This window comes from Pundamilia nyererei, unplaced genomic scaffold, assembly GCF_000239375.1.
Source record: "Pundamilia nyererei isolate P.nyererei 1_Seehausen unplaced genomic scaffold, PunNye1.0 scaffold00429, whole genome shotgun sequence".
Lineage (NCBI taxonomy): Eukaryota > Metazoa > Chordata > Actinopteri > Cichliformes > Cichlidae > Pundamilia > Pundamilia nyererei.
In genome coordinates this window covers 211,421-226,109 of record NW_005187830.1, presented here as the reverse complement: position 1 = coordinate 226,109, position 14,689 = coordinate 211,421, and the positions used below count along the sequence as shown (strand labels likewise).

Sequence of the window (14,689 nt, the reverse complement as noted above, 5' to 3'; positions counted from 1 at the left end):
ACGTGCTCTACCAAGTGTGTCAAGCCAACATCACTTTCTTTCAGGGCAAAAATGTCACTAAACTCTCTTAGTACCTGCCATAGACTCTCTTGCTGCTGTGGAGTCAGCCCCTCACAGTTCTTTGACCAGATGCTCCTCACTGCTGAGAGCCTCTCCTCCTCCCCCGCTTGCTGTTCTGCTGGCGGGTCTGCAGGGGTCTCGGAGGTGGAGGTGGACGCCACGGCAGATGCTGGGCAGACCGGAGAGGAATAAGCTGCACCTTCTTCCCATCAGGGAGTACGAGGAAGCCTTTGCCTAAGTCCAGTACACCACCAATGGCTCGCAAAAAATCCAGCCCAAGGATGCAGGCGTCCTGCACGTCAGCCACCCAAGGCAGCATAAGGCACGCCGAGGTCCCCCACCTTAAACTGGAACACTCCCCTCCCTCTAATTGGGGCCAGATCACCGGTCACAGTCTTAAGTCGCACATTAGTTGGTTGCACAGCAGCTCCGGCTGGGACAACATCGGGTCGGACCAGCGTTGCCTTGGACCCCGTGTCCAGAAGGGCCGTACAGGACACCCCCGCAATCATCACTGGAACATGGCAAAAGTCGCCGTTTCCCTCAATCTATGGGCAGGCGAGTGCGGACGAACCTGCCTCTCCTCCGTCTCCTTCTTAATCTTGCCTGGCAACATCCTCGTGTCTCGTGACGGTCAGCGTCGCCAGCAACAGGGTGTCGGGCGTTTTCGGTGGGTTTTTTTTTTTTTTGTTTTGTTTTTTCTCTCTTACTTCTGACACCAGTGTAACGTTTGCAAGAACCAGACGTTTGGATCTCAGTTTGTCCGTTTATTCGGTAACACAGGCAAACGGGCCGTTAACTCCGGGAGAGTGCCCTCGTACAACACCTCACTTCAGCCCCGCACAGTCACACAACAAGGACCCCCCTCCCCTTCCTGCATACATTAACTCCCTTTTTCCTGCAGCACGACCAAACATGTATCTTAAAGAAATAACAACAGTGTGCAGAGATAACCAACACGTCACTATAAAATAACATTTAACCATCGTTACAATACTATATGCAATTCAATTCAGTTCAATTTTATTTATATAGCACAACACAGTCGCCTCAAAGCATACAATGCAACCTTTTGCCTTTGCAGTATGATGAACTTCTAGGATTATTTGTGTTAATTGCTTATGGTCTTACTGAGGAAACGTGAAATGAAATATGCGTTTTTCTTGTTGTTGTTGCACTATATATAAATATATACACAGTTAGGTCCATATATATTTGGACACTGGCCAAAGGTTTTTTTTCTACCTATTTACTAAACCAGATTTCAATTATGGTTACTGTAGATAATGGACATGGACATAATCTGTAGATGCTCAGCTTTCATTTGAGAGTATCCACATTCAAACTGGATGAAGGTTTTAGGAGTTTCAGCTCCTTGTGCCACCCTCTTTTTAAAGGGACCAAAAGTAATTGGACAACTGATGTGGTGTGGGCAGTTCCTTCGTTCTGTCATTATCAAGCAGATAAAAGACCTGGAGTTGATTTGAGGAGTCGTGCTTGCATTTGGAAGATTTTGCTGTGAACAGACATCATGTGGTCAAAGGAGCTCTCTGTGCAGGTGAAACAAGCCATCCTTAAACTGCGGAAAGAGAAAAAACTCACACTGTTAGGAGCGGCAAAATGTACAGTTTGGTGCATCCTGAGAAAGAAAGCAAGCACTGGTGAACTCAGCAACTCAAAAAGACCTGGACGTCCACGACAACAGTGGTGGATGATCGCAGAATCATTTCCATGGTGAAAAGAAACCCTTCACAACAGCCAACCAAGTAACTAACAGTTTCCAGGAGGTAGTCATATGGATATACAAGTCTACCACAAAGAGAAGACTGCATGAAAGTAAATGCAGATGTTTTTGTGCAAGGTGCAAGACACTCATAAGTCTGAAGATTAGAAAGTATATATTGAAGTTTGCTTAAAAACAAACAAACATTAACATTACATTTTTGGAGAGATGAAATCAATATCCACCTCTACCGGAATCATTGCAAGACAAATATGAAGAAGGTGTTGAACAGGTCATGATCCAAAGCCAACACATCATCTGTAAAACACAACAGAGGCAGTGTGATGGCTTGGGCCTGCATGGCTGCCAGTGGCACTTAGTGTTTATTGATGATGCGACACAGGACAGAAGCAGCCTAATGAAGTCTGAGGTGTTTGAAAGACAAACTGTCTGCTCGAATCCAGCTAAAGCCAGTCAAATTGATTGGGCAGTGTTTCATAATACAGATGGACAATGACCCAAATCATACCCACAAACAAACAGCAACTGAAAGTCGCTGCACTAAAGGCCTGGCAGAGTATTAAAAAGAAGAAAACCCAGCATCTGGTCATGTCCATGACTTCAAGCTGTCATTGCAAGCAAAAGGTTTTCAGCCAAGTACTAGAAATGAACATTTTATTTTCATCTGTTTAATTTGTTAATTACTTTTGAGACCCTGAAATGAAGGGATTGTGTTAAAAAATGCTTTAGTTCCTCACATTTAATGCAGTGTTTTTGACCCAACCCACTGAATTAAAGCTGGAGGTCTGCACTCCAACTGCATCTGAGTCGTTTCATTTAAAATTTATTGTGGTAATGTATAGAACCAAAACTAGAAAAAAAAAAGTTGTCTATCCAAATATATAAATAAATACATTGACTTGCCCTATCTATTTTTTTAGGGGTGCAACGATACTCGTATCGATATTGAACCGTTCGATACAGTGTTTTCGGTTCGGTACGCATATGTATTGAACAATACAAATTTTTTAAATTTATTTTATCAACTTTCCTTCTGACGATGCTGTCTGTGTTGAGCGCTCAGTGGATCTGCGCTCGACTACTCCGCCTAGGTTGCACTGTCGAGTGCAGATCAACTGAGCGCAGCGCAAGCTAGCAAGACAGAAGCTAAGCTCATTGCAACATGGCAAATTGAACCTCCCCCACCCTCATTCAGATCTGGCGTTTGGAACTATTTTGGTCTTCATGTGACGGATGACCCTGAAGGTAAGCGAGTCATGGACTAAAGTGAAACAGTATGTCGGATGTGCCACGCAATGCTCAATTTGTGGGAACTAGCACAGTTAGCTTGTTAACGTGTTGACGCCGTCCAGCCCCATGCACGGGGCGATCCGCGGTAGCTCGTTAACGGAGATTTGCCGTGTTGTGGCGTTAACGTCATTTCAGTTTAACGCTGACAGCACTAGTGGGAACAACGAATATGACTGCACATTTTTGCCGACATCATCCTAGTGCAAAGACAAGTGGAAGCAGACAAAAACAACAAGCATGCACGCTACAAACGTTACCCGAGTCATTTAGACAGCTGTTAGCACAGGATTCTCCTTGTGGGGACCTGATATGTTTAATATGCTGCTGAGAATATAGCCCAGAAGAAGCGGATAGTATAGCTTTTATTTTGGAAAGAGACATTTCTGTGTAATAAACTCTCTTTTACTTTGTTTCAGCACCATTAAATTCAAAAACTGTACTTTTGGGTTAAAAATATATATTTATAATTTTAATAAATGATAAATTAAAAAGGCATGAACATTTTTTGTATCGAAAAAATATCGAACCATGACACCAAAGTATCGAACCGAACCGTGAATTTTGTGTATCGTTGCACCCCTGCTATTTTTGTAGTATTTTGAGTTGTTAGTGCACATTTTATTTTTTAAAAAGAATGCGCTATGCCTTTATTTTCCCCATTTTTTTCTTTATTTATTTTATTTGAAGTTATTTGTCAAGTGACATATAGCATAATACTTTTTTTTCTTTTTTTTTCTTTTTTGTACGATTTCAAAAAAGTGAAATCATTTTGAGTTTGTATTTGTATAAATATGTAATTTATCAAAGTGGTAATGTGCTGGAAAAGCTTTAAAATGGACCTTGAAAGTGCTGAATTTTACTCTGGAAAAAGGTGTATGAACCCTGAGCAAGGGTTTAAGCTGTCACTTGAGAAAGGATTATAGCAATAACCAAAATAAATCATTTTAGAATTAAGAAAAATAATTTTTGGTGCTCAGAAAGTAGGAGAGGGATATTCAAAGTTTCCACAGTGTTTCCAAATGTCAAGAACTGGAGTATCATCAAGAAATTCAAAGAGAGCCATACAGTACAGAAAGAAGACTAGTGTGTCTAAGGACCCCAGTACAAATGCCAAGATGCTTTGTGAATGAACTAGCCAATTGTAGGGAATTGTAGTCTGAAAGAAGAAAATCACTACGACCCTGCACAGGATTGTACTGCGAGTTTGCAGACCAAGAAAAACTGCGGAAGACGTTGAAGTACATTAACCCTGGAGAACCCATGGAGAACCCAAATTTGACCCCATGGTTTCCCTAGAAAACCCATGGGGTCGGCTCTGACCCCATAGGTTCTCCAGGGTTAAGGAAATTCCTGGAGAAGCACATCCTTTTGTCAGGATTTAATTGGACTTACTGTATGCAAACATCAAGGATGCATACACCTTGGTTCCTACATTATAGCCTCATATATGTACTTTCAGACTACACCCCTGTGAATGAACAACTGTTTTTCAACAGGTTTGATTCAGGCCCCACTCTGCCCTCTTGTCGCAGACTGCCCAGGGACTGTGCACATCAGCTATGTGGAATGATCATGCACATGTTTAACCCTCTGGCGTCCAGGGTATAATTGGCCTTTTTTGCCTACTTTTGATTTCACCTCTGCATTTCACCATTAAAAACTGTTTACCTTGCCTTGTTTGGTATCATTCTTTTCAGCACAACCTCACATCTCACTTTAGTTATTTTTTCATTTAGGGATACTGTATTAATGCAATTGATCTAAATTAAACATAACATCAGAGTAGAAAGAAGTTATATTTTTCACTGTAAAAACCACAAACTTTAACAAACATCTTTAACAAATTATTCTCATAACTTCAAATGCAAATATAATTTTTTTTTTATCATAACTGGTTTGATGTGACCTATCAACACAATTTAAAAACTGGTATCGTCAGATATGCGGCTGCAGAACCCACACGCAGGACTCTTTAAATAAAGCGTGCGTTTATTTACAGTGAGGTGAGGGACAAAATGCACTATATTTTCTTCTGGTGACGGTGCCCCATGTCTCAGTTTCCTCTGTTCCCAAAACCCGTGCGTCAGCTCGATCCACCTGTTTCTGAGATCCTGCAGGAAACGCCACAAAAGCTGTTGTTAGAGGACTCCATGTAAGCCGACAATCACACACTTCTAAATCTACTGGGAAACTGACGGTTTCTCAGACGACGATCTTTTTCTTCTTCCAGAATGTGAAGAAGAAAAGTCTTCCATCACGTTTCTTCTTCACTTTCTTTTTTCCCTATGATAAAGCGCCCTTTATGCGAGGAAGCCTTTTGGACGGTTACAAGACAGCAGCAATACATATATACAAACAATAAATTCAAAACAAGAGAAAGACCTGCTGGACAGGACAGGTTGCAAAGTACGTGGAAGTAGTGCAAAGGACTTGGTCCAACCATAGAGAAAAGAGTACCATAGTAACGTTAGCTAGCTGATGTGTTAGTACTCTTGCTGAGCTCAGTGAATGTTTGTGCAGTTAATCAATTAGTTGTGTAGTTTTGATGGGTGACTTTGGATTTGTGGGAGAAACATTAATATAAAAAAGAAACTGTCAGTGTGAAAAAACACTATCAAACAAAACCCCTCCTTAAATGTGCAGTTACACATTTGGAATAAAAACGTATTCATTCCCATTCATCCTATTCATTTTCTTCCACTTATCTGATTCAGCGTGGGGGGAGCCTATCCCTGCTCTGGGGTACACCTTAGACAAAAGGGCTACACAGAGAGATGCACAACCATTCACACTCACATTTACATTTACATCTACACTACAGGCAATGTAGAATCACCGGTTAGCCCAATAACACTGACTGCATGTCTTTGGACTGAGAACATGCAAACTCACAGTGTGTGGTGATTATAGTTACAGGATTTCCATTTGCTGTACTGTTTTAAATATATGTGAATTTTTAAAAAGTAAGTTGTGTCATTTATAAACTTGTAAGAGTGCACAGAAGTGAAATTATGAATGTACTCTCACTTCTTGTTTTCAAGCTTCTAGCCAACCTTGTGATTTATGTTTGTGCCATCACTGTGGGCATCATGTCGTACTACATGGCTGATCGGAAACATCGGAAGGCCTTTCTGGAGGCGAGACAGTCGCTGGAGGTCAAACTCAACCTGGAGGAGCAGAGTCAACAACAGGTCAGAGGACAGACACTGCACTGTGTGCACAGGCAACTCGTATCTTTGACGATTCATTTTATTGCTGATCAACTAAACCTGAATATTTAAGATAGTCAAAGTTTTGGCTTTTATATCCACGATGATCGGGCAACTGTTAGTGTGCAGAATTGTACAACTAAATGCAAAACAGAGATTTTCCCATTTCACCTATTTTCATCTAAGTGAGAGTAATAAAGAAATCTAAATTTACAAATAAAAAATGTCTTCTGCCTTATCATGGTCGCGGTGGGCTGGAACCAAGAGGCCGTGTGCAGCCTGGTGAGGTCGCCAGTCTGATCAGGGCTAACATAGACAAACGACCATTGCTACTCACACTGATACTTATGGGCAATTTAGAATCACCAGTTAGCCACTAATTGCATGTGTTTAGAATGTAAACAATACATTTACGACAAACTCTAAATTCTATGCTCAAAATCAGTAAAAAAAAAAAGAACTTATTTAAATGTTGCTGCTTTCACTTTCACCATCTGTTCCTTGTGAAGCGTTATGAACATTCCTATATGTTTGAATTGCTCCCAAAATGTGTGTCTGAGCACTTTTTCAATGCATGCGGGGAACTGCTGTGGTTATTTGGGCAGATAAAATAAAAATGTGTATCTCGCTTTTTAGTACACCCTTCTGTTTCACTGTTGTCCCTGTTTGAATGTGTGCAGGAGCTGCCCAAGTCCACAGTGAAACACAAGCACAGAGAACAACACTACCAAATATAAGTTATTGTCTGGCTTTATGAAACCAACAGGGCTTCATAGATATGTTTCCTCTGTTAGCAGCACTGACTTTGGAAAATATGTACACATTATTTGTATGTTGGCGTGTTTGTCTGAGCTGTGACCATATCAGCAGTCAGCTCCCCTTCTGCTGTTGCATCTGTGGCCACTAGGCAGTCTAAATTACTATTACTATTATTTATGGAACAGATGGTGTGTGTGTGTGTGTGTGTGTGTGTGTGTGTGTGTGTGTGTGTGTGTGAGTGAGAGATTGTGAGAGAGAGCAAGTAAGAAAGAGATGTCAAGTGTGAATGTGCTATGAGAAGAAATTGAGAGGGAAAGTAACCCAGCAGTGGTGATAAACATGTGAAAGAAACTCCCAGAATACTGATGGAAGAGCATGCGCTGGTGAAAGATGAGAGCTGCTGACCAATCAAGAGACATCTGACTGGTGATGGTTGCCGAGGCAACCAGCCTCCTGAGTCAGTGTCAGCTGTAATCACAGAGCCAACCTATTCAGCTGTTTGATCCTTCTTGGCCTCTCTGTTGAATTTTGATAACGATATTGAAAGCTGCTGATGCCCAGCCCGCCTCTCGGTCTGTGTGTACTTCTGTGAAGGTGCGTTTGAAATGTGTAAAAACAATAAGTGTGTGTGTGTATAGCGCTTTTCTAGTCCCTAAGGACCCCAAAGCGCTTCACACTACATTCAGTCATTCACCCATTCACACACCCATTCACACACTGGCGATAGCAAGCTACATTGTAGCCACAGCTGCCCTGGGGCGCACTGACAGAGGCGAGGCTGCCGGACACTGGCGCCACCGGGCCCTCTGACCACCACCAGTAGGCAAACACGGGGTTAGTATCTTGCCCAAGGATATTTGGCATGCAGCCAGGAGGCAGCCTGGGATCGAACCACCGACCTTCTGATTAGTGGCTGACCTGCTCTGCCACCTAAGCTACAGCCACCCCTATATATGCTTTTGGTGATATACATCGCCTCCTCTCGCTCTCCCTCTACACTGCTAATATTTTCCATGCCTCACACCTGTTTTATACGTGCACATGTGCACTCATGCACACGCTCAACCTGTCCATGCTGTTGGCACATCTAGTACGTTAATGTAACTTGCTCCACTGTTCTTCCTCTTTTCATCTCAACACACATAAAAATTAGTACAAAGTTCAAGTATTACAGCCGTTTCTATTTGAAAGTTCACATATAGATGTACCCTGTTATAGCATTCTGTACAGCACTCTTACAAACTGGATGTTAACTCCTGTGTTTCACTTTTGGATTTCCTTGACACACTGCAGCCTCACTGCCTAACAGTTTGGAGCTAGTCAACCTGTAAACACAGCAAGAGGGTTAGGGCGTTGGGGTTAGGGTGCCTTTGTAATGCTTTAAGAGACATTTAGACCTTTACTCATCTCCCTTATGTATTGCTCACTGTAGTTTCTTGTGTTCTTTTCTAGGAACTATTTTTACATTCTTAACGTTGCTGCCATTTCCTAAAAGATTGAGAAAAGTGCAATAATGACCTAGTGAACAACTAGGGCCTTAGGTTCCTTGGTCAGATGAGAGCCTTCCAGCAATTTCTGGATCTGTGGCTTGAAGATGTGATTGGTTAAATTGAATTTTTTTTTAATTTATTTCTGATTCCTGCCTTTTATTTAATAATAATAATAATAATAATAATAATAATAATAATGGATTGCATTTATATAGCACTTTTCTAGGCACCCAAAGCGCTTTTTAAGCACACTTCTAGTATGTGTTACTATGACCCTGATGAAGGCAACAAGCCGAAACGCGTTGGTCAGTCAATAAAGTTGTTCCTCTTCCCTTTAAGTGTTGCTGGAGTCTCTGCATTGCGATTTGTTTCATCCTGTCAACGCACCTTGGAAGCAGGTAAAGTTGTGCCAGAAAATCCTGCTGAGGATCTGTGGCTTGGCCTCATTCTCTTAAAACAAAATTTAATACGCTTAAATACCTTATCGTGGTCGAGAGGTTTGTGTGTCCCAGGGATCCAGGGGGCTATGTTGTCCGGTAGGGCCCCTTGGTAGGGTCTCCCATGGCAAATTGGTCCTGGTTGAGGGTGGATATCGTAGTATTGCCTCAGCTTGCTGCCAGTACGTTGGGGTTTCTCCCAGTGGATTAGAGGGTTTGTTCCATGCGCCTTCGGGTCTGCATTTGTGTGCCGAGTGGCGGTTCAGAGTACCCAGCCTTCTTGGAGTCTTTGGGCAGGGTGCTTAAGGGTGCACCGCATGGGAACTCAGTTGTCCTACTGAGAGACTTCAACACTCATGAGGGCAACGACAGTGAGACCTAGAGGGGTGTGATTGGGAAGAACTGCCTCCCGGATCTGAACCAGAGCGGTGTTTTGTTGTTGGACTTCTGTGCAAACCAAAGTTTGGCCATAATGAACACCATGTTCAAACATAAGAGTGTCCATAAATGCACGTGGCACCAGGAAGCAGACCTGCGGCCATATGTTCTGGATGCTCGGGTAAATGGACGGTTCTGAGCTGTCAACTGATCACCACCTGGTGGTGAGTTGGATCAGGTGGCGGGGAGGATCCTGAACAGACCTGGCACACCTAAATGCATAGTAAGGATATGCTGGGAATGCCTGGCAGAGGCCCCAGTCCGCACACCTCCGGAAGAGCTTCAACAGCTTTCTGAGGGAGACTGGGGACATTGAGTCTGAATGGACCATGTTCAGCATCTTCATTGCTGCACTGAGCTGCGGCCGCAAGGTGGTTGGTGCCTGTCGTGGTGGTAACCCCCGAATCAAATGGTGGATACCAGAGGTGAAGGGAGCCACCAGGCTGAGGAAGGAGTCCTATTGGGCTTAGTTAGCCTGTGGGACTTCAGAGGCAGCTGACAGATACTGACAGGCCTGAAGCAAAAACTTGGGTTTGGGAGGAGTTCATAGAGGCCATGGAAAAATTCTTTAGAACTGCCTCGAAGATATTCTGATACGTCTTACATGGAGGAAGCAGAGTCTGGGGACGAGGGTGATGACTCGCCTGTCTCCAGGGGCGAGGTCACTGAGGCAGTTAAACAACTCCTGGGGGGGATGAGATCTGCTCTGAGTTTCTGAAGGCTCTGGATGTTGTAGGTCTGTCTTGATTGACACGCCTCTACAATGATGCGTGGAGATCAGGGGTGGTACCACTGTATTGGCAGACTATGGTGGTGGTTCCCATCTTTATGAAGCGGGGCCGGAAGGTCTGTTCCAACTACAGGGGGATCACACTCCTCAGCCTCCCTGGGAAAGTCCAGGGTGCTGGAGAGGAGAGTCCTTTAGTCGAACCTCGGATACAGGAGGAACAATGAGTTTTTTGTCCTGGTCACTGGACCAGCTCTTTATCCTCTCAAGGATACTTGAGGGTTCATGGGAGTTTGCCCAACCAGTCTACATGTGTTTTGTGGACTTGGAGAAGGCATTCAACTGTGTCCTTCGGAGTGTCCCGTAGGAGGTGCTGTGGGGTGTCTGGCCCATTCAGTCCTTATTCGACCATTGCAAGAGCTTGGTCCGCATAGCCGGCAATAAGTCGGACTTGTTCCTGATGGGTGATGGTCTCCGCCAGGGCTGCCTTTTGTCAACAATTCTGTTCATGATTTTTATTGACAGAATTTATAGACGTAGCCAAGTGGCGGAAGGCTTTCACTTGGATGGTCTCGGAATTTCATCTCTGCTTTTTGTGTTATGATGTGGTTCTGTTGGCTTCATCGGGTGGTGGCTTCCAGCTCGCCTTGGAACGGTTTGCAGCCGAGTGTGAAGCGATGGGAATGAAAATTAGCACCTTCAAATCTGAGGCCATGGTCCTCAGCCAGAAAAGGGTGCAGTGCTCATTCCAGGTCAGGGATAAGTTCCTGCCCCAAGTGGAGGAGTTCAAGTATTTCGCGGCCTTGCTCACAAGTAACAGGAGAAGGGGAGCGGGAGATCGACAAACGGATTGGTGCTAATGTTCCAATGTGCATGGCAAAGTGTCCTTGTATTCAAGCCAAATAGAAAAGCAATAGGATAACCAGTGTCTTCTCTGTGAGGGACCTGATTATTACCAGTGTTGTTTTCTAATATGCTCTGTCTGCTTTTGCTTTTGTCCTCCACAGGAGCGTCTGCTCCTCTCCATTCTTCCAAAGCACATAGCTGATGAAATGCTTCAGGACATGAAGAAGGGGCCTAGTCAGAAAGAAATGCAACAGTTCAACACCATGTACATGTACAGGCATGAAAATGTCAGGTAATTTGGTACCTCTATAAACTTAAACCATCAAGGGTTCTGCATGTCTGTGAAGTATGAGTCTTGTGATTTTTGTCAAGGTTTGGGGATTTGGGTTTTATTTCCTTTGGTAATTCTAAATCCTTGTTAATATTTGGCTCAGGATTGCTGTATTCACTCAGTTGCCCACCACAACTGTATACTCTACAACAGGGGTCCCCAATCCCAGTCCTCGAGGGCCGGTGTCCCTGCAGGTTTTAGATGTGTCGTTGATCCAACACAGCTGATTTAAATGGATAAATTACCTTCTCAACATGTTCTCCAGAGGCCTGGTAATGAACTCATCGTGTGATTCAGGTGTGTTGACCCAGGGTGAGATCTAAAACCTGCAGGGACACCGGCCCTCGAGGACTGGGGACCCCTGCTCTACAATTTCCACCAGTGTTTTTGGACTTTGTGTTACTTTTGATTTGCATTTGAGCTATCAGAGTGTTTTACAAACTGTCTTTTGTCCTGCTCTGGTTTTTGGCATTGTTCCCAGCTTCACTGTTTGTGACCACTGCATGTTTGAAGTTAAAGGTTTGGATTTTGTATATTTATTTTTCGTGTGAGTTGCATTTGGGTGCTTTCTCTGTTACAATTCTAAATTGGCTTTAAATGTAGCTTGTACTCTAAAGTGCTTTGAATAGTAAGACTAGAGTGAAGCTATTAAATATATTGATCAACATTAATGATGCCTTCACAGATGTGCACAGTACTCTTATCATGTGAACAATGCTGTTCAAAAATGAGTGTACATATTTCTTAAAAGAAAAGTTTTGCCTTTTCATGTTTGACATATTGTCTGTAAAAGAACAAACAAACAAACAAAACAGTATAAATATAAATCATTGCATTCTTTATTTACAAATTGCTTTTTGGAACATGGCTTGTATATATTTTAACATTAATGGATAAGAATATTGTGAAAAAGAGGCCACTAACTTAAAAATGAAAGCCGATGGTCCTATTCGATTTGCTTATACTAAGCTTCTTCTTGAATTTTTGAAAATGTGCATGAAGAATTTCTTAATGTACCGGTAGCTGTTAAAGAATGATGTCAGTAATGTGTATTTTTTTCTCTTTCAGTATTTTGTTTGCAGACATCGTGGGCTTCACCCAGCTGTCGTCTTCTTGCAGTGCTCAGGAGCTTGTCAAGCTGCTTAATGAGCTCTTTGCCCGCTTTGACAAACTAGCTGCTGTGAGTATCACAGTGTAAACTAACTAAAGTGATGTCACGGTTATTTGTTGTTATTTACATTTTTCCGATTTAGACTGAAATCTTTTATGGGATTCATCAAGATTACAAGAAATACTCATTTAGAATCCACCTCTAACCTTTATGTGATTTATGGGAGGTCATTTGAAATGATTGTCACATATTTGTTGTAATGATGCTTCTTGGCAATAAATATTATACCATTGGAAAAAGCCTGTTCCTTTCCCCTCAAATGGTGCCACCTTTGCTAATGAAAACCCGCTGGTTCTGCTGTTGTTTTGATCTCTGGTACTCAGGTGCTGACAATCCGATACAACAATGGTCTGCTACAATGGTAAGGCATGCCACATTTGACTGATCTGGATAGGGCTTGTGCCAAGGGGCATCTTCAAGCTGGTGTTCTGTAAAACCAAGTTGCACCAATGTGCCTTAAATGCCCTTCACTGTCGGGCCTGTTTGCAGGTGTGTCGGCATCATGTAAACTGGAACCTGAACATGAGGAGGAATATTATGCTCTGTAATGAGTCCAGATGCAGTCTACTGATATGTTAATCTATTAACTTGTAGGGTAACAGCTTTAGTTAGAGGCGGTGTGATGGTGTGGGCCTCAGTTGGGCGGTGGGGGTGTGTGGCGGAGGTGTGGTTCTGTTGCTCAGCTGCAGGGGAGGGGTGGAGCAGTGTGTTCAGGGTGTGTTGTCAGGGGAGGAGTTATACATCTGACCTCATCATCCAATCATGATTCCCCTGTAAAAGATGTTGCCAGGATCTGAGGTGGGAGGTGTGCTGTTTGTGGTACAGAAGCAGGGCAGCTGGAAAGGTGCACAGTGGAAACCCAGCCAATAAAGACGTGGAAAACTGCAATGCTGCTGTCGGGTCCATCATTGTCACAGCCGTGCCAAAACCCGAGTCGTGGCATGGCGGAACAATGACTGGCCCAACCAGTTAAGGCGTGGGCCCAGATGTTGGTGAGCTGCCAGCTTTGCAGTGGGAGCAGACAGCTGTGCAGGACCAGTCTGTGCACCAGACGAAAGTGTCGGAGAGTCTGGTCGCTCAAGGTGGTTCCTTGCTGACACTGCCGTCGCCCCCACCCTCTACCGAATGGGTGAAGGAGACAACCCCCACGCCTTCCTGGAGGTCTTTTGCGCCATGGCGGTGGCGTGCCTATGGCCGGAGGAGTGACCGCCTGTTCATGTACATCAGCAGGAAACTGTTGGAGTGGGAGGCCAGGTACAACACAGTAGAGAAGGAGTGCCTGGCCATCTGGTGGCCACCTGCCCTTTTACCCTATGTGCGTGTCATGCCCCGCTACAGGAGGAGGTGCCAGGCTTTTTCGGCTGTGTATGGTTCTTTCACATGATACTGAGGCCCCTGTTTGTTAAAAGAATAAACTGTTTCATTTTCAATATGGATTGAAGTTTTTCATGGGCACAGTCCACGTATGTGGCGGCTCAATCCATAAATGGATTTTCTTTCCAAATGTGGAAAGACAACAGGCTTGTCAGTGGTAGAAATATGTATTGCCAAGAACAAAACACACATAAAGTTGTTTTACAACACAAATGTTCTGACTTTTTGTGGTAAGTTGATATATATCCATGTTTAGCAATGGTTGCTGTGGTTTCATGTCACTTTCTCAGTGGCTCAGTGTTGCTGTCAGTTTATTATTATGCATATGTATTTATGTTTAGATCACACGGGCCAACATGCTAAGAGCATGAATAATCTCTGCCTCTCTTCCACAGCATGTCTTATGTCCTGTCTCCCTCCTCTCAGCCTTGCTGCACATGGCTGCCCCTCCTTGAGAAACTTTGATTGTTGCCGTTCTGTCTGTATAGTTATAGGGTCTTTATCTTACAATATAAAGCACCGTGAGGGGACTGTTGTTGTAATTTGCCGCTTAATAAATGAAATTGATTTGAATTGAATTGTAAGCAACAATAAAATTGCAGACAACACATTTGAAGCTAACGGTAGCTGATTCAGTAAAGGAGAAACTCACAGCAAGGAGTTTATTTCTACCTACGATTGCGCCTGCAACACAGGACCTAATCCCTGAAACCTCATTCAGGGTAGGGATAACTGCACTATTCAGAGGTGGGACCAAGTCATTGTTTTGCAAGTCTCAAGTAAGTCTCAAGTCTTTATCCTCAAGTCTCAAGT

The 14,689-nt window shown here is 43.5% G+C and overlaps 1 protein-coding gene across 3 annotated transcripts in view; it reads left to right on the top strand.

The window, feature by feature from the left end:
- The window catches only part of adcy3a (adenylate cyclase 3a), a 59,433-nt gene that overhangs the window by 13,234 nt on the left and 31,510 nt on the right, over positions 1–14,689 (top strand). For all 3 annotated transcript variants that reach the window (XM_005753456.1, XM_005753455.1, XM_005753457.1), the window contains exons 3-5: positions 6,136–6,285; positions 11,162–11,292; positions 12,400–12,511. In XM_005753456.1, the coding sequence (XP_005753513.1) occupies positions 6,136–6,285; positions 11,162–11,292; positions 12,400–12,511 (393 nt within the window). The remainder of the gene's footprint in view (positions 1–6,135; positions 6,286–11,161; positions 11,293–12,399; positions 12,512–14,689) is intronic.